Source organism: Topomyia yanbarensis, chromosome 1, assembly GCF_030247195.1.
Source record: "Topomyia yanbarensis strain Yona2022 chromosome 1, ASM3024719v1, whole genome shotgun sequence".
NCBI classification, from domain to species: domain Eukaryota; kingdom Metazoa; phylum Arthropoda; class Insecta; order Diptera; family Culicidae; genus Topomyia; species Topomyia yanbarensis.
The window spans coordinates 199,482,526-199,495,508 of NC_080670.1; the positions used below are offsets into that span (position 1 = coordinate 199,482,526).

The window sequence follows — 12,983 nt, forward strand, 5'->3', positions numbered from 1 at the left end:
GTTGGTTGTTTGGAACGAAAAAGGCGTTTGTGGGGGGCCACCACAGCGCACAAAAGAGAAGGAAATTGATTTCTATATACGAACATACTACTGGGATCGAAAGGGGGGGGGGGCGGGGGTGTATCATAAAAATTTTAATTGCTCTCCGGAAAAATGGTGCATCAAAAACAGTGATAAACGAACGTACGTGCAGGCGATGTTTTGAAGATTGGTGCCGGGTCTACGGAACAGAAAGGGCTCTTTTACGTTTTCGGTAATCCATTGAATATTCCCGAACATGGCTTTATGCTCCAGCGAAGAGTACCCTTTCATCGTCGGGGGGGAGCTATAATATAATATGGATATCCGCGTTGTTAGCAATTAACGACGACGGCTGCGTCTACGTGAGTGGATTTTGGAAGTCTTTGTTTTAATTTTGACAGTTTTCAATCGAGTCGAAAAACTTTCCAAACCGAACTTCGCAATCAAAACCACTCAATCTGTGTGTGTGTGTATGTGTTGACCTAGAATGGAAATTTCCCACGACAGTTCTATTTTCCGGTTCACCGATTTCATAAGTAATAACCCATTTTCATTACTGTTAGGGCTGCTGCTGCTGCTGATGCTTGCTACTGCTAGCATAACTCGATAAAAATCTTCTGCTTGCCTTTCGAAAAACCCTGCCGCCTGCATCTCTGTCTCTCTCTCTCTCTCTCTCTCTCTCTCTCTCTCTCTCTCTCTCTATCTTTCTCTCTTGGCACAATTTTAATCCATTATCGTTTTTGCCTTCTTGCACCAAAAGTTCGATTGTTTGAACTACTTGCCAATACGACGACGGCAGCGGGGATGCGGGGGATCATGATGGTGGTGGTTCAGATCCTCAGAACCGGAAAATCGTTACAATTTTGCCGGGAGCTTAATCACAATTTATGCAAACATGGAACTGAAGATAAAATGTACCATCATGATTCCTACCAGCTGGTGTTCGTTCTGGTGGGCTTGGGGCGGGCTTATGATTGTACCGGGTTCCACCCCGGCGGTACACGCCCACCGTAGACATCGTGCAATAGTTAATAATTAGTTGGTTTTAATCAGTAGTTCTAATTAAATCATATTTTTTTCTTCTTTCTGTTTCCATTTCGCAGTTGTTTTATTGGATACGACCAAGGAAGCGACCCTGGAATGGACACGGTATCCGTACGGACCGCAGGCGCAGACACCCGGTGTAAGTATTTTTTTAATGTAGAATACATTCAAGGTTTCAATATAGGGGTCCCGTTTCAAAATATCGGCCGCGGCGCCGCGTCAGATTTTGAACGTTAATAACTTTTATCATACTTAACAGAATGATTTGATTTTTAGGGCAATTTGTTGCAAATATGTTCCTCTATGCTGTATTAAAATTTGAAGTATGTATAACATGTACTAATAACAAAAAAAATGTGTTTTGAAAAATCTTTCGAAAACGACTCGGAAAAGTGAAAATTTTCAGCCCATCCCGCACAGAGCCGTCGTTATGGTAGACCAACCGAACAATAAAATAATGAAAAGTTTATATATAGGTCCACTATATGTTTGTTCGTATGGTTATTCGCATTGGGTTGCTTGACGAGAGCACTTGGTGGGGGAAAGACGGCATATTCCTTTGGTTAGGCCATTAGAAGCCGGACGGAAAGGAAAGGCTCATGCACGGCACGAGAACGAGGGAGAAAGCGATAGTAGTGCATATTAGCGCGATTATATAAATATCTGTCGGTCGGTTTTTCTCATCATTCGTATTCGTTCAAGCACTAGCAAGCAGCCAGTCCACCGAAGAAAAGCAGTCGGCGATGACGACGGCGGAAAAAGTGCCCCAGCTACTGGTGACTCATCGCAACCCGATCAGGAACTGTCGCCCTGCAAGAATTTCGCCCCAACTAAAGGGCAACAGAGTAGGCTATCGTTCCAGCGTCTGGGTCGTGAGATTGTGCAGGACTGCAAAATCGAGCCACGCTTACAAAGCTCAGTCGTAATGATGCCCCGAGAAGCCAACGATGCCTACTTGGTCGGTTTGTTCGAGAATGCAAAATAGTGCTTTCTAGCTCACCGTGTCCGCGGGGAGTGCGTCTGAATTATGCTCCCGCAATAAAACAATAAACGGTTCTTTACAGGACCAATTAATTGTGTTCTAATAAGAGTTAAACTGAAATTTACATTTTATGGTGTATAACAAATAATTTTCAGAAAGCAATATAAGAAATACGATGTGTGGAAAGAAAGAAAGAGAATTTAAATTATCTTCTCTCGCTCGTTTTCGTGCACTGCTTTTCCATTCCTTTCTGCTGCTACTACCATCATAACTAAAACGAATGTGCGTGTTCCCCCACCATCTCATGGCCAGTGTTGCCACAATTGCATGTCGCTATAACAATTTGAATTATTTTATTGATCCTCTCTAGTATTGATAAAATATAGAACATGCAAAGTACACTAGTCGCATGCTTTTATTCGAACTTTTTGGCAGCCTCCGTTGATTAACTGCATAAATCGATTTGTTTGTGCAGCTCCTTGCTAGTAGCAAACTAAATAGCCTTTATCAGCGCTAACAAATAACACGAAAGAATTTAAATTTGTGAAAATCTTTTCCTTCCTTCTTTTCAAATCTGCAACATTCTTTGAAAATATTGTTGGAATGTTGTTATTGAAAAACTGAACATGCAAGTTTGCTAGCACTGGCCACTAGATTGAAGGCGATGGAAAGACAGAATATTCGTTTTGGTTATGCTAGTATTGGTAGCCGAACGGAAAGGAAAGGCGCAGGAATGGCACGAAAACGAGTGAGAGAGCGATAGTAGTGCTTTCTCGTATATGAATATTGGTCGTTCGGTTTTTCTCATCATTCGTATTCGTTCAAGCACTAGCAAGCAGCCAGTCCACCGAAGGAAAGCAGTTGGCAATAGCGACGGACGGAAAAAGTGCCCCAGCTACTGGTGACTCATCGCAACCCGATCAGGAACTGTCGCCCTGCAAGAATTTCGCCCCAACTAAAGGGCAACAGAGTAGGCTATCGTTCCAGCGTCTGGGTCGTGAGATTGTGCAGGACTGCAAAGTCGAGCTACGCTTACAAAGCTCAGTCGTAATGATGCCCCGAGAAGCCAACGATGCCTACTTGGTCGGTTTGTTCGAGAATGCAAAATAGTGCTTTCTAGCTCACCGTGTCCGCGGGGAGTGCGTCTGAATTATGCTCCCGCAATAAAACAATAAACGGTTCTTTACAGGACCAATTAATTGTGTTCTAATAAGAGTTAAACTGAAATTTACATTTTATGGTGTATAACAAATAATTTTCAGAAAGCAATATAAGAAATACGATGTGTGGAAAGAAAGAAAGAGAATTTAAATTATCTTCTCTCGCTCGTTTTCGTGCACTGCTTTTCCATTCCTTTCTGCTGCTACTACCATCATAACTAAAACGAATGTGCGTGTTCCCCCACCATCTCATGGCCAGTGTTGCCACAATTGCATGTCGCTATAACAATTTGAATTATTTTATTGATCCTCTCTAGTATTGATAAAATATAGAACATGCAAAGTACACTAGTCGCATGCTTTTATTCGAACTTTTTGGCAGCCTCCGTTGATTAACTGCATAAATCGATTTGTTTGTGCAGCTCCTTGCTAGTAGCAAACTAAATAGCCTTTATCAGCGCTAACAAATAAAACAAAAGAATTTAAATTTGTGAAAATCTTCTCCTTCCTTCTTTTCAAATCTGCAACATTCTTTGAAAATATTGTTGGAATGTTGTTATTGAAAAACTGAACATGCAAGTTTGCTAGCACTGGCCACTAGATTGAAGGCGATGGAAAGACAGAATATTCGTTTTGGTTATGCTAGTATTGGTAGCCGAACGGAAAGGAAAGGCACAGGAATGGCACGAAAACGAGCGGGAGAGCGATAGTAGTGCTTTCTCGTGTTTTCATATATGAATATTGGTCGGTCGGTTTTTCTCATCATTCGTATTCGTTCAAGCACTAGCAAGCAGCCAGTCCACCGGAGGAAAGCAGTTGGCGATGATGACGGTCCGCAAAAGTGCCCCAGCTACTGGTGGCCCATCGCAACCAACTACCGATCAGGAACTGTCGCCATGCTAGTATTTCGCCCCAACTAAAGGGCAACGGAGCAACTAATCCGCTGGCTAACATTCCAGCGTCTGGTTCGTAAGGTTGTGTATTACTTCAAAGTCGAGCTACGCTTACAAAACTCAGCCGTAATGAAGCCACTGATGCCTACTTGGTCGGTTTGTGGGAGTGGGCGTAAATTACAATAAAAGCAACGGTTCTTTTCAGGACCAATCAATTGTGTTCTAGTGAGAGTTAAACTGAAACTTTTATTTTAAGGTGTGTAGCAAATTTTCAACAAGCAACATAATACGTTGGGTGGAAAGAAGTAGCTTGCACACGGAACAAAAATTTAAATTATCCTCTCGCTCGTTTCGTGCACTGCTTTTCCATTCCTTTCTACTGTTATTATCAGTATTACCAAAACGAATGTGTTGTTGCATGTGTTTAAGAGAAACGTTGAAGTCACATGCTTCTATTCAAGCTTTTTGGCAGCCCCCGTGAACTAACTGCATTAAATGATTTTTTGTGCAGCTCCGTGCTAGTAGCAAACAAAATGGCCCTACCAGTGTCTGATTCGTGAGATTGTGCAGGATTTCAAAGTCGAGCTAAGCTTATAAAGTTCAGCCGTAATGGTACCCGAAGAAGCCAGTCTTGTCGTTTTGTTCGAGGCTACAAAACAGTTCGCCAGGCACGTAACTATCATGCCAAAAATATCCAACGATCCAGCGCATCACCATCAACACCAACGCCGATACCAAAGGTTCTTTTCAGAACCACCATTATTACCATAGAGACTTATTTGAAAATTTCCCATTCAAACGTGATTCTGTTGAATATTATTAGATTTAAATTAACGTCTCGAATTGAAATCACGACGCTCCGGTTATGTGACAGACATTACCCACCCATCTTTTTTTATTGTGACCACGACACCCCATTTCAATATTTCTGAATGAACAGAAGGTCGAGTTTGGAAAGTTTGTAACTTTCATTGTACTTAACCAAATTACACAATGTTCGCACTAATGATTCAGAAATATGATCAGGAATCTTCTGTTAGATTTGTAAGTATGTATAATTTACATGAATAAAGAAAAATTGATTTTCAGGAATCAATTATTATCTGTTCTTCCATTGGCCAGTACTACGCGACTTCCTCATGCTAACAATTAATTTCATCGTTAGCCATCTCCCTCACCAAGGCCAACAACGCCAACAAAACCGGTCCTTTTCAGGACCACCATCATTTTTGTAAAGAATAATTTGAAATATTCCTCGCCCAAATCAGCTTTTGTCCGAAAATCCTAATGAGTATCAACATATTTGAAGAACGTGTTCCTTATGTATTCTACATCTCTCCGGTTATGTCGCAGACATTACCCACCCATCTTTTTTTATCAATCGCTATCAATTGAAATATGTATGAATCCACAAAAATCACATGGTTTACCCCGAGTAAACTAAACTAGAATTTACCAGGCTTTGTAGTTTAATTCAGATAATGCCGAAAATCGGTCATATTTAAGTATGAGCATGACCGTACAATTCGTAGTTGCAATTTCGTGATTGACCAGAACAAGCGAAATCGCACGGAAAATCAACAAACGGAACGTGGGAGTAGCTATCCATCCCTCGCTATGCCAATGACGATGCTAGTCACGTTCTTACAGTGATAGGGGAAGCAATGAAATGTTAGTGTAACAAACGTTATTATGGAGACCGTGTATACCTTTGCACTAGAGCGGCAAGGACACCAAATAACCTCCATTGACGCACCTCTTGGTCGATTCCTAGTCTTGCCAGAAGTGCCTTGCAATTTTGAACCAAATCGAACAAGTCTAGCTACCAGACCAACGCGCTTGAAGTTGGCATGGTATTTTTCGACATTTTATATCGAGCGAGCCTATTAGTTTGCATTTTTGCCGCTAGATGACATTGCATTAGAAAAATTACAGAAAGCGAAAATAAGAAAGATAATTTCATTGACCGCAACTTTGTCGAAGACTGAACATCGATTCTACTTTATTAGGATAAATTATTAAGTAATGTCTGAGTCAGCTGTGCATAGGGCCTAACAGCGCGTGGTGGTGTATCGATAGCCGATTCTCACGAACTCGGATTTAGCTAAATAGTATGTTTGGAAAAATTTTATTATATAATATGAGTCATGTTTTGCTTAGAAAATATTAGTTGTACATTGAACCACATGGATGGCGCCAACAATCACTTTCCAAAGAAGAAATACAGGCATTCGCTGTCTTCAATAAAGTTATAGCACAGCTATTTTGCAGCAAATCTTCTGTACATGTCCATATGCTATCTTTCTTTGAATAGTTAGTGATGGCGCGGATTAAATGCGGAACCAAAAAAGGTCTATCCACAACATGATTCATATTGTATACTAAAATTCTTCCAAACATACTATTACACATAACCCAACCATTTTTTCGCAAATAATAAAGTTCATGGGAATACACTGTTAGGCCCCATGCAAAACGGACTCAGACATCACTTAGTTAAAAAATCAAACGTCAAAACTTTATCACTAACAAAGCTGGATTGACTAGTGCCACCTAACGGTAAAAATGTGAGCGGCTTTGTTTTCTCCATGTAAATTGTCAAAAATGCTCATACAAACTTCAAACACGTTAGTGCGGTAGCTAGACATGTCGGACTAGGTTCAAATTTGGAACAGATGCGGCCTAGTGGGACTAGGATTTGGACGTAGGAAGTTTCCGAAAATTCGACATTTTTCCGGGTAGTACTCTGCACCTCCATGTTTGCTACGGCAAGGAGTTTCTGTTTGTGGGATAATGTAAAGTGTTCATCTGGATTCACCTTGAAATGTTATGCGATCCATGCTACTCTCACAAGTGTTATCATATGTTCCGTGCTCTGTGCAGCCGGCTGCCGAGAGTTTATGATAGATTTGTCATTTGTTAAATTACTCTGGAAATTCTCAGTTTGTAAAAGATGTAACTTCAACTTCGGACCGCCGGTTGCCGGAAGTATTACTTAGGCTTAATTCAATCGACCTGTGAACGATTTTATTATTCCTTCTTTCTTTATTCCGGAGAAACACGAAATTTCAAGATCAACACACTTGAACGAAAAGCTATTACTTCTACTGCCTCGAAAACGTTCGACGAAATAGATATGCTAATATCGCAGCAATAGTGGGGAGGAATGTTATTTCGACACTTGTTTTTGCTAGAGGCAGTGTACCCTTCTGTGCACTCCATAAGTGTCACGGGGGGAGGAAAATTTTTAGTAGGAATAGGGATTCGATTTGAAATTATGCGCTAGCGCAATTATTGGTTTTAGAAATATCTAGTCGCCTGATCACCAGGAGACTCATTAGGTGCCTAAAATACGAAAGGCAAAAGGAAAAGCACAAAAAAATCTAAAAAAAAAACAAAACAATTAAGAGTAATGCAATGACCGAGGCTACAACTAAAAACTGTCGATTGTTTATGAATAAGAAATAATTTTGAGCGGCCCGAAATAAGCGTTACGGTTCAACGGAGAAAACCTGGAAAAGTGGCCATCTTTGAAAACTAAAAAAGCAGTCACCGTTGGTCAAATCTACATGAAAATCAATCAGCGCTCCTATAACAACGCCTGGAATGCATTGATTGATTTTAGTGAAGATTTTAAGGGTAACCAAAAGACAGCTTTTTATGTTTTCAAATATAACCACTTTTTGAGGCTTTCTCAGTTGAATCTTCAGCACTGAAAACCGTACTTTGTACGACGGACATACTAGTAATTTCACACATTCTAATTACTGATAACAAAAGTAAGCTGATTTACCACCAATAAATAGGAATAATGATAAGGATTAATTTACTAATTTAGTACAAAAGATTAGAAAATCAAAAGCTTGCAGAAAATGAAGCAAAATTACCTGTTTTGTTAGTCGTTTCTTATGGTCTACAGTCTGAGTAAGATAACAGCGATATGAACTTAGTGAACTTCAACCCTTCAGAAGCGACTGACTTTGTACGTTGGAGGCATACAACCGACGACATACGCACGTTGTTTTTATGGTAACTACTAGAAATATAAGCACGGTTGGGGACAAGAAGACAACTATGTGCCAGAGCTAGAAAATGCCTTAAGGTGCAAGAAATGAAGTAGAGGCTCTGGTTTATGTAACCATAATGAAGCAATAATATTTGTATGCACATGACGAAATATTATTAGCGTGGCAATTTAATAATGTAATACTTTTGTGTATATACTTCTCAGAATGACACGTTTCTGAGTACATAAAAGTAATAAACTAATATAATGAATATTTTTATGGTTCTACTGAGAAAGCCTCGTGAAGCGACCATCTTTGAAAACGTAAAAAGCAATTTTATTGCACATACCACTACCATGAATACGCTGATTAATGTTCATGACGATTGTGTAAAGGGTAGCGAAAAAACTGCTTTTTTCGTTTTCAAAGACTGCCGCTTTCCGAGGTTTTCTCAGTTGAATCTTAATGGACCAAAAGCAAACTAATGAATATAACAATAACATATTTGTTCTTTGTGTTGTTATGTCTGATAATTGGTTATTGACACGTCTCGTGAATTATCAATTCTTAATCCTCATAAATGATTCAACAGCCATCAGTTCACTCAGACAAGACTATGCGTATTTCCTACGCACATTAAATTTAATAGTAGGTCAAATAAACAAAGAGTTTATTTTTGCTCAGTTCATAGATATGGGTCATTCCACGCGAAGTGATCAAGGCACGTGTAATCGACCTTCGAGGATTTGAACCAAATTTGGAGGAATTGTTCATCTAGGGCTAATATGTAAAAACCCAAATTTTTGTGTCAATTTAACCACCCCTCGGGTCATGGGAGCACTCCCCGTTTTGGCATATTGCCAAAACCCTTGGTTTTCTTTTGATCATATCTCTGGTTCTATTTACTCTAGAATCAAACCGCAAGATGGCTTTTAAAGAAAATTATTCAAGGAGTCTAGAAAAAATATTAATTTTTGGAGGCAGTGCTGCCAACTACGCGATTTTTTGAGTTAAATATTAAAAATTAATTTTTCTCTCAATACATATATTTTAATTTTGAAAATTCCAATGCCATCGTGTTCCTCAGACATTTTTACATAAGAAACACTTATAATCTCAATATAATTTGAGCGGATCTTGAGAATGAGGACTACTGCTTATTTACAATAAAATAAGATCGGAAAAAATATTCACCATATAAAAAATAATTGATAGGGATAGCTATCCACCGTCTTGCCGAAAATCGGCCAGATTTGAAAAAAAAAATCAAGGATGTTTTTCTCTTGCACTTGGCTAATCAAATGATTCAAAACAACTCATTTTAGACAGCTATTAGAATCAAGAACGATTTTCAAAAAAAAAATCCGCTTAGGAAATGGCCGATTTTGGTGATCGTTCGTTCAACACAAATTATTCAGTTTCTTCTAAAGAACATAAACATAGGAGAGCTGGAGAGTAAAATAAGGTCTCTGCATGCCCCTTACTGTTCATGAAAATCAATCAGTGCATTCGGGACATTGCTGTACTGGTAAATTATTTTATGAGAATTTATCATTTGGGGGGGGGGGGGGGAACATTGATTTATTATAACTAGAATACGCTGTCGAGGTAAGATAGCTTACTGATTCTAAGTCGAGATTCTCTACTATGAGGTTCAAGGTGGTGTTACAAAAGTTTAGGAAGGAAATAGGATTCTGGGAGCATACGATTTTACAAACGTCTTTCAGTCAGACTAAAAAGTCGCGAGATAGATAAAACGATAGCGAATAAACCCTTTTTTGTTTGCTTTATTTTATTCTGGAATGCGAAAACTGATATCTGCCATCAGAATTCTAGTAAAACAACAATCCCTCAATCCAAAAGTCACGAAATTCACAATAGCATTATTTCATTTACGTTCTAGCTTGCTTGATATGCCAACCGGAGTCACTCAAGGAAGGCACCTGGGGCCGTTAATTTTCGTTTTATTTATAAACGACCTCTGTACTCTTATCAAATCTCGGGGTTAGTGACAAACCTCGATCCTTACACAAAGCACGTTGGTTGCACCTATTGCAACAAATGAACCAATGCCAGCTACTCCATCTCGCGGCTCACACTCTCTTTATAGTAGAATATGAATAACCTTGTTCGCACAGGCCCCGATCATTCTGACCGTTGTTCATTTGTACTGCCATTAAATTATCTCGTGGCTATAAAGCTATAAGAATCTACAAGAAATGATTAACTGAACTAACTGGAATTGAAAATGTCTTTGCCAAGGATTCCTTTAAGTACACCCTTTGACGGTGCATGATAAGTTGGGTTTAACGTTTCGAACTGTTTGATCGCAATATATACGTTAAGCCCAAAATGCGCACAATAAATTTCAATGTCAAATATAGTTCACTAGTTTTTTGGATACGGGATTTATAATAGTACGTGGTTACATTGTCCGGTTTAGATTTGTTTAGAATTTCTTGGTGGTGGGCAGTACAACATTTCTGATGTGATGAAACTGTTTCGGAGAAAGCCATATAATATCTTCCAATGAACATCCCACTTCGCCGAATCTTGCTAGGTTGTAAAACAATCTACATAATGTTGTTTCTAAGCGCGTATATCGCCTTGAGACTCATTCATGTTCCATCCTCGCTGTAGGAATAGAAATAACGGCTTTTTGTAATATTTTTCCTTTTTAACGATTTTTTGTTGTAGTAGGTTCTTTTGGCATAGCATGCGGGAATTTTGAGCTTGAACTTGTGCGGTCATCCCTGGTTGCTACTCCGTTATTGATTGGGGTTAGCTCAAATTGCACAGAGAATCAATAGATGACAATGCCTTGGAGTAACAAATCATCCTTCAATATACAACTGCTGGTAATGCCCAAGTTGTTTTTTGATCATCCCCGAACGTAAATCGCAGCAGGAAAGGGAAGTAATGTTAGTCCGGCACTTGCTTTTGCTAGAAGCCATATTTACTACTGCGCACATGTGATACTTTCACACACTATTAAAAATTTTGGGGCATTTGGGCGCCCGGTGATCAGAAGACTCATTAGGTGCTTAAAATACGTTTTAGGCATATCGTTATGGCGAATAACGATATTTTTTACAGAAAAAAAAACTAGAAAAGGAAAATCTACAAAAAATGTCAAATAGAAAAAAGAGTGTAAAACAAACTGGGACTACAACTAAAAAATATCGATTCTCTTCGCGACAAGAATGTGAAAAAAATTTGAGTGGAACAGAAAAAAAGCATTAACTTTACTGAAAACCTTACTCCATATGAAGGACCTTTTTTGAATACAGGCGTTAGTAGGGATTTATATTCATCCACAGTGCGGGGCCCCCAAAATCTCGGGGCCCAGGTCCAGTCTGCCCATCCGCAATGACGGAACTGCATCTCGGAACCACCATCGTTAGGACTGCCTTGTATCGTAACAGCTATCATGTATTTTATCTTATTCAGAGCGTATAGCCAATACTATTCACACAGTATTTCAGAAAAGGTACAAAACGCCTCTTCCACTGTTCTGCGATCGACTCCAATGTTGTCGATGTTTTCGATAGGCGAAAGTAAAAAGGCAAGTGAGATTTCGCGATGATATTGCCTTTTGTTTGCGCATCAGATTTTCTTATCGCTCACCTTCGAGCGCTATGTTGAGCAACAAATTAGAAAGTGCATCGCCCTGCTTCAATCCATCCAATGTCAGCCACGAGTTGGATGTCTCTCCAGCTATTCTGATGCTTGGATTTCACCCATTCTTTTGAACTAAAAATTTGGGCAAATAAATTTAAAAAAAAATATTTAAAAATCATATAGTTGATTCAACGACGTATAGGGCGGACAGAAAAATGACAGCGGGTAATCGCCAAAATTCAGCATTCCATTTGCCCCCCGTTAGCCAGCACAACGTACACCACTTGTCCGTAGAGTGCCAGAACGAAAGATAATCTCGCAAGAAATAAACTACAAGCAGCCCTTCCCCTCATCTTGTCTACTCGGTTGCGGAAGAAGCCATAAATAGAGAAGTCTCTAATAGCTCTGAATGCGCTCTCCTCCATTGTACTTGCTTGGAGTTTATCTGGTTGCTTTCATCTTGGACTCTGGCCCTCGGTATGGTCCGGAAAGGGGGAAGGATCGGGTTTGAGGGAGAGAATGTCGATAATAGCGCTCGGTGAGAAGAAGCTGATGACTTCACGTGTGCAGTAAGGGGGCTTGGGTCACACGCGGTACGGAGGATGGAGCGAGAGAGAGAGACGGGGGAAGAAAGGAACTACACATCAAAGAGTGATCGTACATCCACGGCAGGGAGTTTCGGAGAGTATTTGGTTTTAAATCGTTTATTTGATCGTCATAATAACAGAGGGATAAATTATAACTCGCTATAAAACTGCATGGATGCGAACGAGCGAATGAAGGGGGGGGGGGGGGGCGAAACCGATTGAAATGAGGCGCAAACCGCACGAAGGATGATCCAAAGCGAAGACGAAACCACCGGTGCGAAGATGAACCGGGAAGAAACCTACGGAATCGTAAGGTTGTCATGCAAGCAATGCTTGTGCGGTTTCGAGTGTGATCGAGTACTCGGTAAGTCGTTCCACCACCGACCGTCTCAGTTTAAGGAGTGGGACAAGTCACTCCAGGAGGCTCACCGAAGATTCAACGACCACCTCCGTCCGTCCGTCCGTCCTTCACCTGCTGGATTCCGTCGGTGCTCGTTCGCTCTTCGATCGGTGGGGACCAGTGGGCGTAGGTTGATGAGTTTGTTGTTTCGGTCCGCGAGCATTCGAATCGAACTTTTGGGGGCAGAAATTCGAACCGTGGTTGGCAATTTCTTGGAAGTAGTAAATCGTCCATGCATGGACACGCAAAAAGGCCACAATGACACGGC

General features: G+C 40.2%; 1 protein-coding gene across 14 annotated transcripts in view; it reads left to right on the forward strand.

Annotated features, from left to right (window-relative positions):
* The window catches only part of LOC131687438 (ephrin type-B receptor 1), a 177,821-nt gene that overhangs the window by 114,674 nt on the left and 50,164 nt on the right, over window positions 1-12,983 (forward strand). For all 14 annotated transcript variants that reach the window (XM_058971525.1, XM_058971520.1, XM_058971557.1 and 11 more), the window contains one exon: window positions 1,125-1,204. In XM_058971525.1, coding sequence (XP_058827508.1) covers window positions 1,125-1,204 — 80 coding nt within the window. The remainder of the gene's footprint in view (window positions 1-1,124; window positions 1,205-12,983) is intronic.